The 25,169-nt window shown below is 44.6% G+C and overlaps 1 protein-coding gene across 2 annotated transcripts in view; it reads left to right on the forward strand.

Moving 5' to 3' along the window:
- Positions 1 to 25,169, forward strand: part of gabbr2 (gamma-aminobutyric acid (GABA) B receptor, 2) — a 1,824,974-nt gene that overhangs the window by 1,429,730 nt on the left and 370,075 nt on the right. For both annotated transcript variants that reach the window (XM_085988269.1, XM_085988271.1), the window contains exon 8: positions 15,806 to 15,866. In XM_085988269.1, the coding sequence (XP_085844395.1) occupies positions 15,806 to 15,866 (61 nt within the window). The remainder of the gene's footprint in view (positions 1 to 15,805; positions 15,867 to 25,169) is intronic.

The following is a 25,169-nucleotide window of genomic DNA, read 5'->3' on the forward strand; positions in this document are numbered from 1 at the left end:
CAAACAGGGCATTGGTGACCTGTGTGATGCATCTGTGGGCGGCCGACTGTGAGATGCTGCAAATGTCTGCTGCAAATCCCTGGAAGGAGCCTGAGGTGAAGAAGTTGTGGGTGCTGGTGACTTTGACAGCCACTGGTAAGGTGTGTCCACCCATTCCTTTGGGCTGCATGGTCTTGCTCCAGCAATGTGCAAATGTCTGCGACAACCTGGCATGATAGCCTGAGCCTCCTTTGGCACTGCTGCTCAGTCATGTTGAGGAAGCTCACCCTATGCCTGTATACCCTGTGTTGAGGGTATCGCCTCCGGCGCGGTGCAGCCCTGCGCTGATGCCTTCTGTCCTGTGGAGCATCAGGTGGTTGAGAAGGTTGGTGGTGTTGTTGGTGCTGCTGATGTGCCTGGTGTTGCTGGTGTTGGGGCTCATCATGGTCCGATTCTGAGGACCAAGGTGAGACAGTATAGATGGCACCTGTGCTGATGGAATAGATGGCAGGTCAAGTAGAGATGACAGTAGCATTCGGTCAATGATGTGATAGGTTCTAACAATGAGGTGACACTGGATGGCGACTTTGCAGCCTGTAGAAAGCTAAATCTGTGCTGGCAGTCAGCAACATCTTCTGCCTTAGAAAAGCGATCAGCTGTGAGGTGGGAGTTTTTATTTTACTTTCCATGCTGTGCACTAATCAGCTGGATCAATGGCCATTCAGCTTCTGCCTCAGGTTGACAGATGTGGTTCCTGAGCTGCATGATTCCCGTGGTCATCCAGGGAAATTTGAAAGATAGGTTTAAAAAGACTCTTAAGGGTCTGACAAGTACCTGATTTAAATTAGCTTGTCCGCCTCTGCCATTCGGGTCACTGCCGCGCCGGTAAATGCGCCCGAGGAAAAGGCGCATGGGGGCAGGATGACGGCAGGTTTCCGACCCGCTCCAAGATATTGCAAATTTCCCACCCGACCCACCTCCGATCTCACCTGCACAGACCCCAGATAATACCTGCCAAAGTTAAGTGTTTTATTTTTAAATAAATGTCAATTGAACGATTTCAATTAATCCAACAGATTATCAACATTGTCGCAGGCCAGTCTGGGAATATCTTTGGAAATGAGAATTGTGCCAAAGGACTGAAGGATGGAAAAAGTTAGACTCATGTTGAAGAATGGAATTCTAGCCAATTAGTCTAACCTTAATAGCTTTCCGATTTGTAGTTCTGTTAACTTTAATTCCAATGTTCTTTTTGTGTTTTGTGAATTTTGTTCCCTGGACACAAAGGTTAGGAAAAAGGAGCAGAGGCACAGATTATAGTATTCAGAGAATAGAGTGGTTTACTTCTCGGTCTGTCAATCTGCATGTATGAACATTTTCAGCTAAACAGTTTATGTTACTAGAGTAAATTTTTACTTAATTGATTGCTGAGCAAAGGCATTTACTGATTTTCTGTAGATACAGTGTTTACAGACTTCTATTGATGAGGAAAACTACTTCAATTTTAACTCTGGCTATTTTAAAAGCAGTATGAAACTAAGACAGAAATGTCCCAATTGTCACAGGGACCTCTGCTTTGTATTAATTGGCCTTTATTTAACCACCTCCACCCCATCATCTGCGCTTGAGTTTATGATTCTTCATTACTGTTGCTATATCTGCCACAGGACCTGTATCCGTGTTACTGTACTCGGTCAGTTTGTCGATGGTTTGGGTGATGCTTCTCGTTCTGTTGGGAGACTGACTGTGATCTGTTGCTCTGAGAAGAGAGTAGGTAAGATTTTATGAGTAATTAAGCATATTTATATCCATATAAATACTGCATTTTCATTACATGCTCTATCCTGCTATACACTGTATGGACACAGTCATGGCATATATAGTGCAAATTCTACAACACCGGAATAATATGGTACACAAACAAATTAATTATAGCCTACTCAAACAGAGTTGCATAACATGTTGAACTTTGTGCCCTCCCAGTGCATGCTAGCTTCACCTTTAACTATAAGAGGACTGGAGAGTGATTTTAGCCCCATTGAAATTCATTACCAGAATAAATCTCTTTCCCATCATTGCATAATCTTCCACTTCTAATATCTCACTTGCTACATGTTATTTCTCTGTATCAGAACAACATTTGGAGAACAAATTCATTTTTTAAGTGCAAATTTCCATCAGCTGTAAATTTGCCGGTGCTGCTAATTTGCAGTAATATTCAGCCCTTACCTTGGTGCTCCTTCTTAAATTGGACAATGTTTCTCTCACTTTCCCTCAGGTCCTTTTTAGTCCTGGAGACTGTTCACTACCTAGTCTATGTACCTCCATGCGCACCTCAAATTGTGGTTCTACCCAACCCACCAAATATATAATTGCTATGCTCCCATTGCAGTTTGTACTTGAGCTTGGAGCACATTGTCTTGAAACATGCTTTTCTTCATTGGCATTCAGCCATTCTCTCCTGGCTTTGTGTACTTCACAGATGAATTAACAAAGTTTGGAAGATTTAAACTGACTAAGTGGCTTGTTAGCTGGCTGACAGTGTTAAAGGATCGTTACTGCAGAGGCTTCTTGACTGGCCGATGTTTCTTTCATTAGCACGATTTTATCCATTTCTGCTGGAATTATACTTTACAAAATTATACATTTGCATGTTTTTATTAGTGGCTCATTATTAGCAAGTAAAGGCTGGCCGATCAAATCTATTGTTAAAAAATGTTTAAAAAGTCACAAACCTGACCCAAACCTGCCAACTTATGGTTATAACGGAGGCAGGTTGACGGGGGTAAAAGCGGCCAATCTGCTCTCAGGAGGCAGGTCGGGTGGAACAGGCAGCCAATCTGCTCTCAGGATGAAGGTCGGTCAGTAAAATCTTTAAACATAGAGAAGGCTGTGTGCCTCCATTTTATCAGGATTTTTATTTTTATCCCCAAGGGCCGGGTTTCCCGAGGCTCGGGAATCCCAGCAGGTAAAAGGAGTCAAGAAGGGCCAGGTCCATAAGGTAAGTGCATTTACAGCACTACTAGTGGGCCAGGAGGAGCAGCAGTGTTTCCCCCAGGCCTAACAATCTTACCTCTTTACATACCCAGCAATCGACCGACCACAAACCTCCCCCTCCCAGATCTCTGACTCTTAACCCCCCCACCATCTCCCAGATATCCGACTCTCTCCCCCACCCCAGATCTCCAACCCTCCTCACACCCCCAATCTCTGACTCTAACACCCCCCAGATCTCCGACTCTCCGCCACTCACCCCCCCCCCGCCCCGGATCACCGACTCTTCCCCCCACCCCATTCCCAGATCTCCGACTCTCTCCCCACCCCAGATCTCCAACCCTCCTCCCCCCCAGATCTCTGACTCTAACACCCCCCAGATCTCCGACTCTCCGCCACTCACCCCCACCCCCCGCCCCGGATCACCGACTCTTCCCCCCACCCCATCCCCAGATCTCTGACTCTCTCCCCCACCCCAGATCTCCAACCCTCCTCCCGCCCCCGATCTCTGACTCTAACACCCCCCAGATCTCTGAATCTCCCAACACCCCCCCAGATCTCTGAATCTCCCAACACCCCCCAGATGTCCGACTCTCCCCCACCCCTCCCAATGTCCAACTCGTTCCCCCCGCAACCCCAGATCTCAGACTCTCCCCCCCCACATAAAATCATAGAATGGTTAATAAGAACATAAGAACATAAGAAATAGGAGCAGGAGTAGGCCATATGGCCCCTCGGGCCTGCTCCGCCATTCAATAGGATCATGGCTGACCTGAATCTAGACTCACGTCCACTTCCCTGCCCTCTCCCCGTAACCCCTAATTCCCTTATCTGCTAGGACAATGTCTATCTCCATTTTAAATTTATTTAATGTTGCAGCTTCCACAGCCCTCTGGGGTAGCAAATTCCATAGATTTACTACCCTCTGAGTGAAGAAGTTTCTCCTCATCTCAGTTTTGAAAGGGCAGCCCCTTATTCCACGATTATGTCCCCTAGTTCTAGTCTCACCCATCAGTGGAAACATCCTCACCGCATCCACCCAATCAAGCCCCCTCACAATCTTATATGTTTCGATAAGATCGCCTCTCATTCTTCTGAACTCCAATGAGTAGAGTCCCAACCTATTCAACCTTTCCTCATACATCAACCCCCTCATCTCTGGAATCAACTGAGTGAACCTTCTCTGAACCGCCTCGAGAGCAAGTATATCTTTTCTTAAATATGGAAACCAAAACTGCACGCAGTATTCCAGGTGTGGCCTCACCAATACCCTGTATAACTGCAGCAACACTTCCCTGTTTTTATACTCCATCCCCCTTGCAATAAAAGCCAAGATTCCATTGGCCTTCCTGATCACCTGCTGCACCTGCATACTAACTTTTTGTGTTTCATGCACCAGGACCCCCAAATCCCTTTGTACTGTAGCACTTTGCAGTTTTTCTCCATTTAGATAATAACTTGCTCTTTGATTTTTTCTGCCAAAGTGCATAACCTCACACTTTCCAACATTATATTGCATCTGCCAAATCTCTGCCCACTCACTTAGCCTGTCTATGTCCTTTTGCAGGTTTTTTATGTCCTCCTCACTCACTGCTTTCCCTCCCATCTTTGTATCATCGGCAAACTTGGATATGTTGCACTCGGTCCCTTCCTCCAAATCGTTAATATAGATTGTACAGAGTTGGGGTCTCAGCACTGATCCCTGTGGGACACCACTAGTTACTGATTGCCAGCCCGAGAACGAACCATTTATCCCAACTCTTTGTTTTCTGTTAGATAGCCAATCTTCCACCCATGCCAGTATATTACCCCCAATCCCGTGATTTCTTATCTTGATCAGTAATCTTTTGTGTGGAACCTTGTCAAATGCCTTTTGGAAGTCCAAATACACTACATCCACTGGTTCCCCTTTATCCACCCTGTATGTTACATCCTCAAAGAATTCAAGCAAATTTGTCAAACATGACTTCCCCTTCGTAAAACCATGCTGACTCTGTCCTATTAAATTATGTTTATCCAAATGCTCTGATACTGTTTCCTTAATAATGGACTCCAACATTTTGCCAACCACAGATGTTAGGCTAACTGGTCTATAGTTTCCAGCTTTTTGTGTACTTCCCTTCTTAAATAAGGGTGTTACAGCAGGTTTCCAATCTGCCGGGACCTTTCCTGAGTCCAGGGAGTTCTGGAAAATGATCACCAATGCATCCACAATCCCTACCGCCACTTCTCTCAAGACCCTAGGATGTAGGCCATCAGGTCCGGGGGATTTATCTGCCTTAAGTCCCATTATTTTACTGAGTACCATCTCTTTAGTGATTTTAATTGTGTTTAGCTCCTCCCCCGCAATTGCCCCCTGTTTGTCCAGTGTTGGGATATTTTTAGTGTCCTCTACTGTAAAGACTGATACAAAATATTTGTTCAGCGTCTTTGCCATCTCCATGTTCCCCACCACTAGTTTCCCGATCCCATCCTCTAAGGGACCAACATTCACTTTAGCCACCCTTTTTCTTTTTATATAGCTGCAGAAACTCTTGCTATCTGTTTTTATGTTTTTTGCTAGTTTACTTTCATAATCTATCTTCCCTTTCTTAATTAATCTTTTAGTTATTGTTTGCTGGCTTTTAAATGCTTCCCAATCTTCTATCCTCCCACTAGATTTGGCTAATTTATATGCCCTTGTTTTCAGTCGAATACTATCCTTTATTACTTTACTAAGCCACGGATGGCTGTCTTTTCTTTTACTCCCCTTTTTCCTCAGTGGAATATATTTATCTTGAAAGATGTGAAATATCTCCTTGAATGTAGACCACTGCTCTTGTACTGTCTTACACTTTAATCTGTTTTCCCAGTCCACTTTAGTCAATTCTACTCTCATACCTTCCTAGTCTCCTTTATTTAAGCTTAGTACGCTGGTTTGAGATCCAACTCTCTCACCCTCAAACTGAATTTGGAATTCAACCATATTATGGTCACTCATTCCAAGGGGATCCTTTACTAGGACATTTTTTATTAATCCTGTCTCATTACACAGGACCAGATCTAAGATTGCCTGCCCCCTGGTTGGTTCAGTTACATACTGCTCAAGGAACCCATCCCTAATACACTCTATGAACTCTTCATCAACGCTGCCATGCCCAATGATTAGTCCAGTCAATATGAAAGTTAAAATCCCCCATGATTATAGCTGTTCCCTTATTACAAGCCCCAAATATTTCCTGATTTATACTCCGACCAATAGAGTTGCAATTGTTAGGAGGCCTATAGACTACGCCCACTAGTGACTTTTTCCCCTTATTATTCCTTATCTCCACCCAAACTGTTTCACTATCATGATCCTTTGACCCAATATCATTTCTGACTATTGCAGTGATTCCATCCTTGATTAACATAGCAACCCCACCTCCCTTTCCTTCCTGTCTGTCCTTCCTAATTGTCAAATACCCTTGTATGTTTAGTTCCCAGCCATGATTATCTTGCAGCCATGTTTCCGTAATGGCCACCAGATCATACCCATGTGTAGTTATTTGCACCGTCAACTCATCAATTTTGTTACGAATGCTGTGTGCATTCAGATAAAGAACTTTCAAATATGTTTTCTGACAATTTATTCCTGCTTTTACCCCTTTTACTACTTTACCTTTATCATTATACATTCTGTCCCTTCCTGACACGCTCTGGTTTTTAATTCCCCCACTGCTACCTTGCTATATTGCCTTCTCCGCTGTCATTTTTATTTTTCGCTCTCTTAAAACCTCCCCCCCACTAATTAGTTTAAAGCTCTCTCTACAGCCCTAGTTATTCGATTCGCCAGGATTCTCGTCCCAGCACTGGCTAAGTGAAGTCTGTCCCAATGGAACAGCTCTCTCCTGTCCCAGTACTGATGCCAGTGTCCCAGGAAGCAAAACCAATTTCTCCCACACCAGTCTTTGAGCCACGCATTTAACTCTCTAATTTTATTTACCCTAGCCAAATTTGCACGTGGCTCAGGTAGTAATCCAGAGATTATTACCCTTGTGGTTCTGCTTTTTAATTTGGCCCCTAGCTGCTCAAACTCCCTCAGCAGAACCTCCTTCCTTGTCCTATCTATGTCGTTGGTACCAACATGGACCACGACAACTGGATCCTTCCCCTCCCACTCCACGTTTCTCTCCAGCCCAGAGGAGATGTCCTTAACCCTGGCACCGGGCAGGCAACACAGCCTTCGGGACTCTTGCTCTCGGCTGCAAAGAACTCTATCTATCCCCTAACGATACTATCCCCTACCACTACAACATTTCTTTTAACTCCCCCCACTTGAATGGCCCCCCGCTCCACGGTGCTGTGGCCAGGTTGCTCATCCTCCCCGCAGTCCCTGTTCCCATCCTCACAGGGAGTAAGAGCCTCAAACCTGTTGGACAAGAGCAAGGGCTGTGGCTCCTCCAACACTACCTCCTGGATCCCCGTACCTGCCTCACTTCTAGTCACACCATCCTGACCCTGGCCACGGACTACATCTGAATGAATTAATCTAATTGGTGTGACTACCTCGTGATACACAGAGTCCAGGTAACTCTCCCCCTCCCTGATGTGTCTCAGTGTTTGAAGCTCGGACTCCAGCTCTTCAACACGGAGCCGGAATTCCTCGAGCAGCCAACACTTACTACAAATGTGATCACCGTGAGCATCAATGGTGTCCACCAGCTCCCACATATTGCAGCAGCAACACATCACCTGATCTCCCATTCTATGTAATTAAGTAAATTTATTGATATTATTTTTAAATACCCTCTGCTCCGATTCTAGATGATGAATATCGCACCTTAGAAACTATAAACCAAAGAGTTTAAGCTTAAAAAGAGAGAAATACTTACCAACCAATCACTTACCCGTTTTTTGGTGACGTCACACTTGGATTAGTTTTTTCCTCTCTCCTTCCCTTCGAGTTCCGAGACTGGTACGCCTTACCTGTTCTCTGGGACTTTTATAGCCCCGCTGCTGCCGCTGAATTCCCGCCGACGCTGTGAGGCCTTACCTGGTCTCTGGGACTTTTATAGCCCGGCTGCTGCCGCTGAATTCCCACCGACGCTGTGAGGCCTTACCTGTTCTCTGGGACTTTTATAGCCCGGCTGCTGCCGCTGAATTCCCACCGACGCTGTGAGGCCTTACCTGGTCTCTGGGACTTTTATAGCCCGGCTGCTGCCGCTGAACTCCCGCCGACGCTGTGAGGCCTTACCTGGTCTCTGGGACTTTTATAGCCCCGCTGCTGCCGCTGAATTCCCGCCGACGCTGTGAGGCCTTACCTGGTCTCTGGGACTTTTATAGCCCCGCTGCTGCCGCTGAATTCCCGCCGACGCTGTGAGGCCTTACCTGGTCTCTGGGACTTTTATAGCCCCGCTGCTGCCGCTGAATTACCGCCGACGCTGTGAGACCTTACCTGGTCTCTGGGACTTTTATAGCCCGGCTGCTGCCGCTGAATTCCCACCGACGCTGTGAGGCCTTACCTGGTCTCTGGGACTTTTATAGCCCCGCTGCTGCCGCTGAATTCCCACCGACGCTGTGAGGCCTTACCTGGTCTCTGGGACTTTTATAGCCCGGCTGCTGCCGCTGAATTCCCACCGACGCTGTGAGGCCTTACCTGGTCTCTGGGACTTTTATAGCCCCGCTGCTGCCGCTGAATTCCCACCGACGCTGTGAGGCCTTACCTGGTCTCTGGGACTTTTACAGCACAGAAAGAGGCCATTCGGCCCGACGAGCCCATGCCAGTTCTCTGCAAGAGCACTTCAGCTAGCTCCACTCCCCCGCCCTTTCCCCGTAGCCCAGCAAATTTTGTTCCTTCAGGTACTTATCCAACTCCCTTTTGAAAGCTGTGATTGAGTATGTTTCCACCACCCTTTTAGGCAGTGCATTCCAGATCCTAACCACTCGCTGAGTAAAAAAGTTTTTCCTCATGTTCTTCTGCCAGTCACCTTAAATCTGTGTCCTCTGGTTCTCAACCCTTCTGCCAATGAGAACAGTTTCTCGCTATCTACTCTGTCCAGACCCCTCATGATTTTGAACAAATCTATTAAATCTCCTCTCAATCTTCTCTGCTCTAAGGAGAACAACCCCAGCTTCTCCAGTCTATCCACCTAACTGAAGCCCCTCATCCCTGGAATCATCTCATAAGAACATAAGAACTCGACACTTCTGGCTGAAGATGGTTGCAAATGCTTCAGCCTCATCTTTTGCATTCAGGTGCTGGGCTCCGCCATCATTGAGGATGGGGATATTCATGGAGCCTGCTCCCCCCCATTAGTTGTTTAATTCATAACTAAATGTGGCAGGACTGCAGAGCTTTGATCTGATCCATTGGTTGTGGAATCATTTTTCTCTGCCTAGGGCATGCTGTTTCTGCTGTTTAACATGCATGTCTTCTTGTGCTGTAGCTTCACCAGGTTGGCACCTCATTTTTAGGTATGCCTGGTGCTGCTCTTGGCATGCTCTTCTACCCTCCTCATTGAATCAGGGTTGGTCCCCTGGCTTGATGGTAATAGTAGAGTGAGAGATATGGCAGGCCATGAGGTTACAGATTATGGTGGAATACAATTCTGCTGCTGCTGTTGGCCCACAGTACCTCACGGATGCCCAGTTTTGAGCTGCAAGATCTGTTCTGAATCTATCCGATTTAGCACGGCAGTAGTGCCACACAATATGATGGAGGGTGACCTCAGTGTGAAGACGGGACTTCGTCTCCGCAAGGACTGTGTGGTGGTCACTCCTACCAAAACTGTCATGAACAGATGCATCTGTGATAGGTAGAATAGTGAGAACAAGGTCAAGTAGGTTTATCCCTCGTGTTGGTTCTCTCACCATCTGTCGAAGGATCAGTCTGGCAGCTGTGTCTTTCAGGACTCGGCCGGGTCGGTCAGTAGTGGTACTACCGAGCCAGTCATGGTGATGGACATTGAAGTTCCCCCGTCCAGAGTATGTTCTGTGTCCTTGCTACCCTCAGTGTTTCTTCCAAGTGGTGTTCTACATGGAGCAGTTACTGATACATCAGCTAACTGAGGGCAGTAGGTGGTAATCAGCAGGAGGTTTCCTTGCCCATGATTGACCTGATGCCATGAGACTTCATGGGGTCTGGAGCCACCCCCTGCCGACTGTATACCACTATGCCACCACCACTGGTGGATCTGTCCTGCTGATGTGACAGGACATACCCAGGGATGGTGATGGAGGACTCTGGGACATTGGCTGAGAGGTATGGTTCTGTGAGTAAGACTGTCAGGCTGTTGTTTGACTAGGCTGTGGGACATCGCTCCCAATTTTTGTACTAGTCCCCAGATGTTAGAGAGGAGGACTTTTGCCATTGTCATTTCCATGGCCTAGGTCGATGCCGGGTGGTCCATCCAGTTTTATTCTTAGTATACTTCTAGCAGCTTGGTACAACTGCGTGGCTTGCTAGGCCATTTCAGAGGGCAGTTAAAAGTCAACCACATTGCTGTGGGTAATACTTTTACTGGTATCTGCTATGCTTTCAGTGATTACTTGATCCCACATTTCAGTTTGAATTTTTGTAAATTGATCTATCAATCTGTGCATTTTTATTAAAACAATTACAAGTCAAACAGGACAGTTTTAGTCACTATATTTATGAACATAATAATGATGACATTGTTAATGGATTCTCCCGGTCCCCCACAGCAGAAGGGGGAAAAGCCTGAAACATCAGTACTGTACTACAGTTAAGTGAATAGTGCAAAGGAATTTTCTGCATGAGAGCATAGGTGCAGCAGAGCAGGGTGATCCAGAAGCGCAAAGTGCTTAGGAGACATGTGACCTGCAGGAACTACACCAAGCAGCAGGTTGTCCACAACAGGATTAGCTACCTGCGCAGGGCAGAGGAGCAATGTATCAGGCAGGCTGTGACTGAGGTGCAACACCAGGGCCATAAAGCTCTGCAGTTAAGATCATGTCTGTGCTGCTGGTGTGTGCTTCAAGTAGGGTGGTAATGGTAGGTACATCAGTGAATGGTGCTTTACAAGGGCCTATTATCAAGCCTATTAAGGTTGCTTTGAATGGAATTTCCATTGAAGCCCAGGAAAATGCCCCCAAACTGCCCAGGTGCTGTAACAGGGGAGGACAGAAGAACCGCTTCCCCCCTGGAGTACAGTTTCATTTCTCTTCCTCAATAGGACTGAAACCCCCATGATCAGAGTTCTGCCCAAAATTATGGCCCCCTATTGGAATTATGACTTAAGCGTCCCTTACATATTACCTGGGCTCCTATGTTCTCACTACACTTGTTAACCACATAGTAAGTTTTCATTTTATAGTCTGAGGATAAGGGGAATTTTGAACTTGGCTGAGCTTCTGACATGTCGCCTTGACTGCGGCGGACACAATAGTCTTGGCCAGTATTAATTTCTGCAACTCAGCATCTCCTTCTCTCCATCCAGGACAAGATAGAATGCTAATCTGTGTTATTCCTTCTAAAGCCATTTATTTGTAGGTCCCATAATTGATTTCCACTGAATGTTTTCCTAACGAATGTAAGATCCAAAAATGGCTGATCTTCATAGGTGTTGGAAATTGAAACTTAATTTTATATTTCTACTACAAGTTAGAATTTGTATAAAAAATGTAATGGGCAAGGTGGGAGAGGGTGCATTATATTCAAAGAAAAGCCTGCAGTCCAGGTCCACTGTTACTTTCAAAGATAAATGTAACAGCTGGCATGGGATGCATGTATAGAGTCTGGAAGAATGGGCTGATTGGTCTCTTCTTGTTTACTTCCTTATGTTTGGGTCTCTTCTATGTGTTTCACAAAGAATGTTGGATAGTAGGGAGCAATTGTAAGATGAAGTTTGAGACCATTTAGAATGGCCACTTAATGTGATTTTAAGGCCTTGAAATCACTTTCCTGTATCATGTTTTTTAAAACAAAGTATATACTGTAGAATTTTATGGGACAGTGTTGTTTAGTTTTAGATTTGTTATTTGCCAGTCATGAATATGATAAGGGACATCAGTAGTCCAGTGATAGCAATATGTGATGACATCCATATCGAAAGCTTGACGACCACACTCCCAGCTGCTGTTCTCTCTGTCACATTGAGACAAATTGGGCAAAAAACACTCAAGTGATTCAAATAAAAGTATAAAATGCTGGAAATATAAGGCAGCTCTCAGGATCTGAAAGGAAAAAAGATGCGTTAACAACTTAAACTTAACCGTAGATCAGGGGAAGGTCCGCACTGTCAGCTGCCCGGCAGCAGATCCAAGCGGGAGGCATTGGCTGCGTAAGGTAAGTACTGAAGATCAGCTCCTTTGAGCACTCCTTGTGGGCCTCGCAAAGAAGCCTTCAACCTCTTCCCAGTCCCGATCACGGCCCCTGATCTTTTGACTCGCTCCCTCGCCCCACTACTGACTGCCAGGAATCATCCCCACGGGTCCTTGGCTGCTTCCTCCTGCCACTAGTTTCCACTCCTGCCCACTGGCCAGGCAGTTAATCTGGGTGAGTGTTAACTCAAAATAAGATTGGCAGGGCCTCCATATCCATAGCATTGCCGGATTCTTTGCCCGCTGCCGGGCTCCGTCACATCCTCCCCGCTTCCCCGATAATGGCGGGGGTGGTGCCATTGTTTCAACTTTCTACTATTCAACTAAACTGGTATTCTCTTACTACATCTTATGCTTAAAAAGTATCGGCATACATCAGGAAATGTCATTCCTTACGTAGATGACAATTCTGTTGTGCACCAACACATTCACAACTTCATGTGCTCGAACTTTAAACATCTCTTCACAGTATTTTTACCATAGATTTTCAGCATTTGCTGTTTTGCCTTTATCTCTATTTAAATATTTCAGCAGTTTGAGTCTGTGGTCTATTTTAGTGGTGCAGTATATAAATATACATTGGAGCTGTGGGAACAATTCACAAACCATGCCAATATTTTTTAGAGCGTAAGATCATTCAGTTACCTAGTAAACAGCATGGTTTAATCAGGACCAGTCACACTTCAAAATCTTTCATTCTATAAGAGAGGGTTTTTATTACCTTCAATGAAATCTCCTGATAAATCCCACAAACAATAAATGGGATGAATGACCAATGAATCTGTTTTTTTGACTATTCTGGTTGAGGGGGTATACCAACTTTGCTGTGAAATCTTTTACATCCACCTGAACAGGCAGAGCAGGGCCTCGATAACGTCTCATTTGGAAGATGGCACCGGCAATAGTGCTGCAGTCAGCCAAGATGATGTCTTGGAGTGGGGCTTCAACGCACAGCCATCTGACTCAGAGATGAATGTTACCAACTGACCCAAGGTGACACTTGTTAAAATAGTGGACAGAGAAATTTCATATGAGCCTATTAACACATTACAAATATCACAAATCCAGCTGAAACCCCTAAGTTTCTGGGACAGTTGGGAGTTATGCACATTAGTTTTAAGTTCTGGCTGTCGTATTAGTTGGAAGTAAAGTGTGCTTTTAGAGTAGCTGAAATAAAATATTTAGTTTGATAGCTGTTTTTTTATTAGTTGAAGTCTCTATAAGTGTGTAGTTTCCACTCCAGGAATGGGTGGTTAATTAATAATTTACTGGATGCATTAGTCACATGAACTTGGCAGAATCTGAACCTGCAGGGAAGTCATTATCAGTTAAAATAATAACATTGTTCTATCTTTAGATTCATTAACAGTATCAGAGAGTGTTTCTTTGTAAATATGGAGAAAGAGCATGAAGACTGGTGCACATAGTGAATGTTCTTATTCTCAATTTTAACATCAATTAACAAAGAGGAAATGGAGCCCAATACAGTATGCTTTCTAAAGGAAATTTCATTGAAGGTAATAAAAACCCTCTCTTATAGAATGAAAGATTTTGAAGTGTGACTGGTCCTGATTAAACCATGCTGTTTACTACGTGACTGAATGATCTTAGTGGCTGTGACATTGTTTACATAACAACAGTGACAACACTTCAATAAAAATAGTATGTAAGTGCAAGTTGTTGTTGTCATTACACTGTTACTCTGTGTTTTTCAGTGTGAATGTAAAAACTCATTTATACCCTTTTGAAAGCCACTGTATTTGTTAATATCAGTATTAAGTGCAAACTATGAATAATACAAATGGCCGAGACCCAGTGTATCATTTTGCAGGGTAAATTGTACAAAGCTGTTGTTCCATTTCCTCCAACTTTTAGCTTTATATACCCCAAAGACTTGCACCATTAATCATTTCATTCTGTATGTTTTTGGGACTTTTGTACCGCTTCGCGTTATCCTCGCCGAAAACAGTTAGAAAGTATTTATCACAGCTCCGCCTCCATTAAAGTCAATGGCCGTTGTGATTATCCTATATTTAAGTCAGTTTTCACACTGCTGACACTGGGACTGAAAAATCATGGCTCTGGTACCTTGGCAGCAGTCTGATTTTTATTCTTTTTGCTCCCATACTGAGTCAGCCGTCAAGTTAGGTCTGAGGGTGGGGTGGGGGGAGCAGGCGGAGGCAATCCGGGGAATGAAATCTCAAATGGGCTGGCAGTGGGCTCGAGTTGTTTGTCTGGGAGCCAGCCAATATACTATCAGTTCAGGATTTCTTCAACTCATTTTGCCTTGTTTCTTTTTTTTTGCTGCTTGAGGTTACATATTCAAAACATAATGGCCTGGATTTTGCAGTCAGCAGTGAAGGGACGCTGCTCGCTGTTCACCTCGCTGACAGCTACCCACAAAGCTTTTGTGGGCTTTAGAGTGGAGACTTGCTCTAAACCGGTGTCTTATCCAAAGTGCGTCTGTGAGCAGGAGAAGTAACAGCGAGGCTCTTCAATCAATCAGATTGAAGAATCCTCACTGAGACAGGCAGAGTCTAAGCCAGGATGTATAAAGCAGGAAGTATAAATTAGATTTAAACCACGTACAGAAAGCGGAATAAAGATTGGGAAAGACAGATGGGATTAAGAGAGAGAGAGATAAAAGAGACAGACAGAAAAAGTAAAATAAAAAATTATTTTAATCTTTTTAAAATCTCCAACACTAATTCATATCTGAAGGAATGAGACGCCACACTTATAAAATTAATTTTTCAGGGTCAGCAAAGTTTTTTGGCAGTAATTATCAATTATCACGGCGTTTAAAAATTCACTTACTCCTGAATGCACCAGCCTTAACTTTTTCTGCCATCTTTAGTGGGGAACTAGTGGGCAAGTACCACAAGTTCATGCCATTGCATGTCTTTCAATGCTGAGTCTATCAGCGAGGACTGCTACAGCGCACCCTGTGGAGGAGTGGGGTATCTCTGACAGCAACTTACGGATTAAATATGCATGTGCAAACACCAGAAGTTGCTGTCTGATTTACTCCATAATAATGATGGGTGCTGTTAGCCTCACCGTTATTATCTACTCAAAATCCGGGCCATTTCTCCTTTCCATAAGTCACTTAACAAGTAGTAAGCATAAGTAAATGGCTTCACATTTTCAGTTAAAGGAAATCCTAGCTGAAATTCATGAAGGTAATCGCAGATTTTTAATAAAACATTATTTGTCTTGACAGTGTGAGTGACGTTCTCACTTATTTTGTCATAACCATGTTTAATTCAAAAATATATATTCTTTGCTAATTTGGTGTCTCCAAATCTGTCTGAGGTAACTGGGTTGCTGATAAATATATTCACCTCTGAACTTGTTAGTGTTGCAGCTTACAAAAAAAAAATTGGGATGTTTTTGGTTGTAAGAGGTACATTAAATCCACATTAAAACTTATTGGATGACTGATTTACTTAGCTTAACTTCCAGAAAATTATTACATTTTGATATGTTCCACCTGTTTTATGAGACTATTTTATCATTTTTTTGACAGGGGCAAGTTGTGTTTAGAAATGGAGAGCGAATGGGAACCATCATATTCTCACAGTTTCAAGGTAAACTAGTGGTTATAAACAGTTCATGAATGTGCTTTCCCCTGATAACTTGTGTCATATTAACTCTGCTTTTTCCAAGGTTATTATTGTTTCAGGACCCATACTATTTGAATATTTGCTCCTCCCGCCAAGATCTGCAACTGCGGCAGCTCTGCCCAGGCCCGTGCCCTGGGCTTCCGTGCTCACTTCATCACGGTGTAGTCTCCGCAGCTCTCCATTGCTGGCGACTGGGGTCCTGAAACTGCCTGAGCTTTAATTATATAGTAATTCATGCAAAAATTACCACCCATCTGGATTTTTTCCCAAAGTCCCAAAATGAACTCCCTATCTGTCAGAATAACCTACCTTCCATCATGCTTGGCTCTCATTGATCCATTATGTTTATATGGAGGATGAATGATGACAGGAAGGGCTGACTGACGTCATGAACACGCAGGGCTCCACTATACTGGCTGAAATCAGGTAGAATAGTAGAGGAAAATCAAGGAAAATCAGGTAGGGAGGCAACATCCCTGCACCAGCCTAGGGAAGGTCACATGTGTAAACGATGGCAAGGAGGCGTGGTCTGGCAACCTGCCTTCTGACACTGGCACTGCTGAATCCAAGGTCTGGCAGCTAGGTACGTGGCTGCCATTCTGCACTGCACTGAACTCAAATTTGAACATATGGGAGCAGATATTTAAAATGTTGCACCGTGGCAATAAAATATATATATCTCTGGTTAGCCTTAATGCCATTGTTTCAAAAAGAGTTAATAAACCACCTGTGCTTCAATGGGTCTGCTGCCCGCTTTGTCTTAATAACCATATTCTGCCAACATTACCATGGAAATAATTTCTGCCACAGTAGGGGAGAATAGCCATAAATAAAATGATTATACTTCACAGATGGTTACGATCAGGTAAAAACATGCACAATAAGTGATTAAAGTCCAAGTCTTTGCTATCAGTTGAAGTAATAATATTGAAGACTACTAAATCTGTTAGAGTATTTGGGAGAGAAGTGATTTGTCACACCGACAGGAATACTCTGACCTATAATCTCACTTACATTCGACAACAGTCTCAAGTAAGAGATCATGTTCTCCTGTCCTCTCACCTGAAGTTTGGGATCTTCTGTATGTACGCACTGTGCTGGTCATTTCTGGCATTTCTTTTGCTTTTTTTGCTGTAGACCAAGTAGAAGCAAGAGGCTGCTCAGGTTGTTTCAGCAAATCTTTTGGTAAAATTAAAAGGCTTTTAGATTTAATAGAGGGCTTACATTTTACTATGGATGCTCAGACATCCCATACAGCAAAATAAAAACTTGCAAATCCTACAGCTACGAATAAAGAAAAATCCAGGTAAAAGGGAATAAGAAGGATGAGAGAATGTATTAAGGCCACTTGGCCTTTGTGACAGCTTGCCACTTTTAACCATGTTTATGTTTTGGCATGAATGGATATCTCCAGTATATGGGTAGGGAGAGATGATCTTGCACCAATGATTTGTCCATTGTTACTGGCTCTAGGAACACTGCAGGATAAGCCTCTATGATGTAAGATTGCCAGCACTCATGATTCACTCGCAGATGCTGTGATTTCAATGCTTGCAACACATAGGAGAAATTTAAACATAGCTTTCTACATGTTTACATTTCTTGTGTAATTTGAAGATATTAACAAAACTTATGCAAATCTCAGGGCTCCCAATTCCATCACAATTTGCTGGCAAAGATGTATTGCTTTATAATAAAAAAATAACAATTAAATTATACTCGTGTATGGCTGTCCTGAGAAGGCTGTCAGTGACTTGGAGATGCTCATTTGAAACTTTTGAACAGAAGGGTTGCTGGTAGCATTAGACTGGGCACCGAGATGTTATACCTCAGCACTCCCAGCCTGTCTACAGCTACAAAACAGCAGCTCCAATCAGGAGGTCAGCCATATGGTCGGATTTTTATTTTAAAGAGGCAATGTCATCATTTTTATTTGTTTACGAATACACAATGTAATATTTTCAATTGGGTCACAACCATTTCCTTGTCACTTGTACTCAGTTTAGCTGTAACACTCGTCTGAATCTTCTCCCTCCACAACCAAAACTGGTTTGGCAATACTTTTTCATGAAGACTGGTCCCATTTAAATTGTTTTTCTCACATAAAATAAACAATGAAGAAAGGAGATTAGAAAATCCATAGACGTGCAATCCCGGCAGTTACACCAGGATCACGCCCATCATGGAACCTCCCCCGCTCACCCCCTGAAGTAGGTAGGGGAAGGGACTGCCAGAAATGGACCATCAGTGGTTTGTGGGTACATTAGTAGGGGAGGAGGGGTGCGTTTGCAGGCTCCCTCCCAATTCCTGGAAGAACAATCTAACTGGCCCTGTGCTCCTTTAAAAAATCAGTTTTTAAAATTTGCTCTTTCTACCCCCGACCCCCCAAATCTTCACAGGGCCAAGCACTGGCCCTGACCTGAACCCAAGGGTATGCTCCACTTCCTTTTTTGTATGTTTGCAGTAAATTGAAGTATAGGGTTTCTTCTTCGACCCCTGGGTCTTCCTACATTTACTCAGATGTTGGACAAGTTACAACATATCTGGTTTGCCCCATTTACAGGTGATGCTGAACCCAAGGAGATATCTAGCATAAAAACATAAAATAAGACACATGATATTAGATTAACATTACTTACAGTCAGTGATACCTTGTACAGATGATTCTCACAAGGTGAAATAATTCAGAATGTGTGAATCTCATTTAAAAGAAACACATGGCACAGTTGAATAGAATTGTGAACAGATGGCTCTCAAAACTATCTGCCATGGAGCACAAACAGAATGGACACATCAAACACTGGTAGCAGTAACATGCTGCTCATGAAGCATGGAGAGGATCTGTTGTTGCTCAGTATAGATTTTGAACACTTTTTTATTTTTTGCTGATGTTACTTTTTAAATGTTTAGCAAATTCAGTCAACTTGGCTGCTGGATGTGGCCGTGGCTGTATATTGCTATCATATTACAGTGAGTGGGGCAAAACTCAAACACCAATTACATAATCTGGTCTCTACCAATCTGTGTTGTTAAGCTGGTATTTTGACCCACCTACATAGGAAAGAATCGTGTGAAAATAAGGAGGTGGATCACCATCCCAGATTTAATCTTATAAATTGTGAAGCGGTCTGTTGCTTTTGCTCGTTCTCCCTTTGTATGCAAGTAATTTTATTATGAAATTTTTCACATATAGGATCAATATGCCTCCCTCGCCCTCCACCTGATCTTGGGTCAGGCAGAGTGTTTCCCAAATGAAATGCACCTGGATCTGCTCATATTTCCAGGTGCTGCAGTTTAAAGTGGAAATCATTGATTGGAACATTGGCTGCACAGTTCAGCTGAAGAGATATTTGGCAACAGTCTGGGGAGGAATGGAACCCCTTGCTTTGATGAAGAAGTGATAGAAATCATACTGCACCAAGTGCAGCTCAGGAGGCCCCATCTCTTTCCGCACGATGCACGTTGAGTCAACAAGACAGTGTGGCACTTTTGTCTCCACCTTCCCATGGGTGCCCATTACGCTGCACTGTGCACTTTTCAGCACCTCCCTTACCCAACACCATCCTCTCCAGTAGATAGCTGGACAGAACAACTCCTTCAATGGCCAGCATTTGCAAGCTGCATGATTCTGTCTTTGAATGCTCTCCCTTGGCACTGTAATCAATGGTAAATAAGCGCTGCATGCTTTTGTAGCAGAAAGCAGCACATAACAAGAGAGACATGGCTACTGGAAGGGCAATGACCACCTTGCATCCTTTGATCACTTTTGAGCAGCAGGGCCTAGAAATCCAGGGGCAGATTTGGACAAGTAAGCAGAAGACCTGGTTACAGCGTAAGGTTTATACAATACTTATTCTTTCACTAGCTAATCAATAACACACAAAAGCTTTCATAGAGAAGCAGAAACATCATATCATTGGTGAAACCTATTTGACAACAATTTGTTATGAAGACTTCTTGCTAACAATTTTCCTCTTTGTGGGTCTGCAGATATGGCAGAAGAAGCTGTCTTAGAGCCCCACCGAAATGAGCTTGCCCAATAGCTCACATGCCACTTTGTCATTCACCCTCCCACAGCCCAGCACCAGCACAGATCCCACCACCTGATGGAGTTGGAGTGAGGCAGTCAGTGTGAGGTCAGCAGACTAGGTAATCCACAGAGCACAAGGGCAGAGGTGTTCCAGGAGGAGCAAGTTGCGCTTGGATGAAGGATGATGTCGCTTTTATTCATAATTGATAAGAGTAGGGATCCTGATTTCTGGGGCCCCATTTTTTCCAAGCATGAGGGATTGTTTGAGTTACTAAGGTACTTGCCCAGGAACTTTCGACATATGGTGCTAAGTGTGGAATATTCCACAACTCATATGGTGTTCTAATGCATGGGATCAAAGGAACATTAGGAACAGGAGTAGGTCATTCAACCACTCAAGCCAGCTCCGCTATTCAATTCAATCACACAGTCAGCCTTGGAATGAGTGGCAGCACCAAATAAACCTGCATAACAAACTCTCTTAATGAGTTTTTTACACTGATTTATATTTAATTTCAGAGTTAATGTGCAACATCTATCACTTTCCAAGATTTTGCTCTATATCTCTGGATATACAGCCCAAGATCCAATTTGCTCTCTTGACTGCTGCCACACATTGTGGCGCTAAATCCCTTCTTGGGGTCTTTTTGAGAAAGTATCTGATATTAAGGTCTACCAAATTGCTCTTACAGCTACATGCTGCTCTGGTTCCTCAAACTCCTCAGTGTTGTCCTCCAGCAGTTCTTTTGAAGTCTGTTGCTATAGCTTTACATCAAAACTGGCTGGGTTATGCTCAAGAATAACTTGAGTTTTAGATGAGCTGAAGTTTATAGAGGGTGAAGGATGGCAGGCCAGCTAGAGGAGCATTGGAATAGTTGAGTCTGGAGGTGACTGAGGCATGGATGAGGGTTTAAGCGGCAGATGGGTTGAGACATAGGAAGCATTGCATTGGAGCAAAGTGTGACAATTCCTGGCTAACCTGGTGAGGTCATTGAACTTTATCTGGCATTGACTCGCTGAGCTGGATATTAACTCTGAGGCGGGGGTGGTGGGAGGTGTTTAGATCTGGTTTGAGGTCCCCACGCCCTGCCAATTTTAATGGCAGGACCTGATACCACTTTTTGTCTCCATTTCCCAGCCGCAACCAACCAGATTGAGAGGCTGGCTGGCTGTCTGGAGGGTTGGTCTTCCACACCAGACCACAGCCGGGGGGCAGAGGGGATGGAAGGAAGGATTGGGGAGGCCTGGGGTGGGGGAGGATGATCAGAGTCAGGAGCCAGGGAAGAGAGGGGGATGGGGTCGGGGTGGGGGGAAGATCGGAGGCCTCATGGAAGAGATCGGTAGGGTCGGGGGGTGGGGGGGTAGATTGGATGGGTCAGGGGATTGGTAAAATGGGTATACTAGATCCAGCAGTTAAGTGGAAAGGCATTTACATCCTGGATCCAGCAGTTCTCGCCTCCCTTCAGCAGTCGGGTTTCCCGAAGCCTGGAAATGTTGGCTGGCCAGGGTTAAATTTAAAATGGTAGTTAAATCTGAGACATGCAGCCTCATTATAATATTTAAATTGCCAACCTGCCTCCTGCGAACGGGTTAGGTTGCCCAACCCCCGTCCCGCCTCCGTTAGAAGTGGAAGTGGGTGGGTTGGGGTTGGGATTCAGATTTTTAACATTTTAACACCCCACCAGATTCATACCCGCTCATTTTTAGGGGTTAAAATTCCCCCACTCTGGGGGTGATTTTATCAATGGGGACGTGATGGAGGCGGGAAAGCTGCTTGTCAGGTTTTAGTCCCGCCTCCATCAACGTCTGGCCAACCCACGCTATTTTCTCTTGATTGGCCTTGTTAAGCCTGTCAGCGAATGATGTTTCATCTGCCAAGATTTTTTGACAGATGAATTGTCATCGTTTGACAGCTCTGTGAAGCTGTCAAACACTGAAAACCTTGGACACAGGCTCACTTTGAAAGCTTTCCTGAGCAGAAAGTAGAAGGCTGCTGCATTTAAGAATGTAGCGGCCATTCTGCTTTCTCTGCCGGTGAGATGAGGCAGCTATGCAACCTAAAGGGATGAAGCCTGGAGGAAGAAGCAAAGGTAAGTAATCTTATTAAAACACTTTACACTCCCCTCACACACTTACCTCTCCACACTTGCACTCATCACTCACCTGCACACTGGACATTTTGGCCCCTCCGACCCCCGCAGACCCACGGCTCGCCTCGCTGACCCTAGTGAGATTCGGAGGTGTTGGGAAGCCCACACTTTAGGGCTCAAAATAGGGATCAGCCAAAAAATTGCCTGTTAACTACTTGTTAACAGGCAGTTAATTGGCACTAATCCCCTTCCCGTCTGGAGGAGTTGGGACCCGGCACGAGTCGGGAACCTGCCTCTTGGAAAGATGGCACGGAGGCGGGTTGGGGGTGGGATGGGTACCCGCTCCCAGATTCTGCCATTTTCCTGGTAATCCCACCTCCATACTTGCCTCCCCAGGGCTGGCAAAATCGCCCCCTCTGTGTGGGGATTGGTGGAAGTAACTACGTCTTTCAATTGGGCTTCCCCCATGCTTTTGATTGGCCTCTTTCCCTTGGTCCCAAATATTTCCTGCTTCAGTTCCCTTATTTGGGCCAATAAAACCTGTACAATGGAGTTGGAACGTTGTGAAGTCTGAGCCTTGCTGTCTCAATCTCAGACACACTGTGGGAAAAATTCGTGTTCACCAGCTAAGTTGCCGGTGTCACTGGTAACTGCAGTTAACGGCTGCTGGAAATGGCAGCAACTCTAACCGAGTGAAATTGGTCTGGGGAGCATGGAGATCGATGGCGCAGCACTCATCTGCCATGCAGCGTCGTCCTGGTGGCATTGCTGGAGGGATCTGGGATGAAGTTTCTGTCCAGGTCCGGCGTTGCAGCTTCCACAGCCTCTGGGAGCAAAGCTGTGGAGCTTGCGAGGAATTGTGGGGAATGAAGAGGTCTGCTATTTTATTTTGTGTTGCTTCAGTGTGCATGGCCCCTTAGCCCACTGGTCAAGGTCAGTGAATGCATCTTGAAAAGCCATCGCCTACCAACTGCACCACTAGCCTCACACACTTCCCAATCCACGACCCCCAATCACTCACCTACCAACAATCTGCACCAATGACGAGGCACATCTCCCATTCTTAGCCTCACCTCACCCCCTTGGAGGAGACGGTGCAGGCCATTCTTGGCAGGGGCATGGTTGAGCCCTTGGCCAGTGGCGGGGGTGAAAGGATACAAGATGCGTTGTATCTTTTCTGAAATGCACCTCTTGCTTTCCCGCCCTCCTATCAACACAACTCCACCCTTGTGCCTTCCTTATTTCACACACCTAAGAAATGCAGCCTGCCCAGCCAGTGGGTCAACAAGAAGAGGCAGCCGGCCCAACCAGTGGGACCGCAGGCGGATGATTCCATCCCGGATATCCCGGCCACAAAGGGGCTGTCTGGGATGCATCCTTCCGTCTGGTTCCTCCTCTGCTGCTTCCTCCTCTTCTGTGTCTTCCTCTTCCCTCTGCAAGCGAATGCTGTAAATGTGAAATGACAGCATAAAATGCTGGAAATACTCAGTTGGTCAGGCAGCATGTCGACCTGAGACGTGAACTCTTATTTTCTCTCTACAGATGTTGCGTGACCTGCTGAGTATTCGCAGCATGTTCTGTCTTCTCAAACACCTTCATTTACCATCTGAGGCCTTGCAAGCATCCAGTAGCACTCCCTACACACTTAAAAAACTTTTCACATTGAAATAAAGAGTAGATTGCCTTTCAAAAGCTAGGCTTTATTAACCTTAAAAAACCAGCAAGTACATGTTGAGCACCCAGTCTCAACCAAACTGTAGAAAACTGAATTTAAGATGGCCACCACAGGTCACATGGAATCAACTAACCAATAAGTTTACAGCATATATCTCAAGACAGGAAAACAGGCAACCAATTACAATGCTTCTTATAAAACAAGAATAATCACCACATTCACCCCTCCTTTTAAAATATACTTCAACCTAGGTAGCCTTTACAGTTTACAATTAGTTATTTATGACTAGAGCAATACATGTATAATGCCTTCAACAATTTTAAAATTTTACTATTAAATTATTAATTATTTTAAAAGTCCATTTTTAATCGGTCGACCGGATATCTTGTTCATGTCGACCTTCTTAGCCTTGGTGGAGTTCCTTGCCCTCCCACACCAGAAGACACAGAAATATCTTCTGCAGGGAGGCTATCAATATCCCGATTATCAACGGTTTCTGGATTAGAAGTCCCATTAGAAGGTAGACTGGGAGGGTCATGAACATCCATCGGGGGCAGACTAAGAGAATTGTAAGTGTCTGCAATAGGATTGGAAATGTTCATAGTATCTGTGACGACATCAACATTATCTGAATTATGGCTATTGTTAATGTCCTCAGGAGAGGGCTGGCCACCACAAGGAGCTAAGTCTTTAACTGAAACCGTACTTTCTTTCCCATCTTGGAATCGAATGTGAGCATATTGGGAATTTGCCTCCAATAGCTCCACCTCCTCCACTAAAGGATCATACTTTGACAGTCTAACATGGCGTCGGAGCAGCACAGGTCCCTGCATAGTAAGCCATGAAGGTACCGAATATCCCGTAGTGGATCTCTGCGGATAGTTGAAGAGCCTTTCATGGGGGTCACATTAGTAGCCGTTGAAAGCAATGATCTAATGGAATGCAGGGCATCAGGCAGTACCATTTCCCACTGTGTATTCTTAAGGTTCCGGGATGTCAAAGCCAACATAACTGCCTTCCAGATCACCCCATTGTATCGTTCGCACTGTCCATTACCCTGGGGATTATACGGGGTAGTTCTGCTAGTAGAAATTCCCCGACTCTGGAGGTATTCCTTCAACTGGGAAGACATAAAAGAACTTCCCTGATCCGAATGGATATACGCAGGCATCCCAAAGATGACAAAAAGTTGAGTCAGACATTTAATAACTGTAGCAGCTGATACATCTGCACAAGGAAAAGCAAAAGGGAACCTTGAAAACTCATCCACAACAGTAAATATATATCAATTCTGAGTCGTTGAAGGAAGAGGCCCCTTAAAATCAACGCTCAGGCGTTCAAAGGGAGAAGTAGCCTTTATAAGATGAGCTTGTTGAGGCTTAAAGAAATTTGGTTTACACCGGGCGCAGACAGAGCATGACGAAGTCATCCGCTTGACGTCTTCAACTGAAAAGGGCAAATTCTTACTGCGT

Source organism: Somniosus microcephalus, chromosome 5 (assembly GCF_052327205.1).
Source record: "Somniosus microcephalus isolate GS21.2 chromosome 5, FLI_Smic_1.0, whole genome shotgun sequence".
NCBI classification, from domain to species: Eukaryota; Metazoa; Chordata; class Chondrichthyes; order Squaliformes; family Somniosidae; genus Somniosus; species Somniosus microcephalus.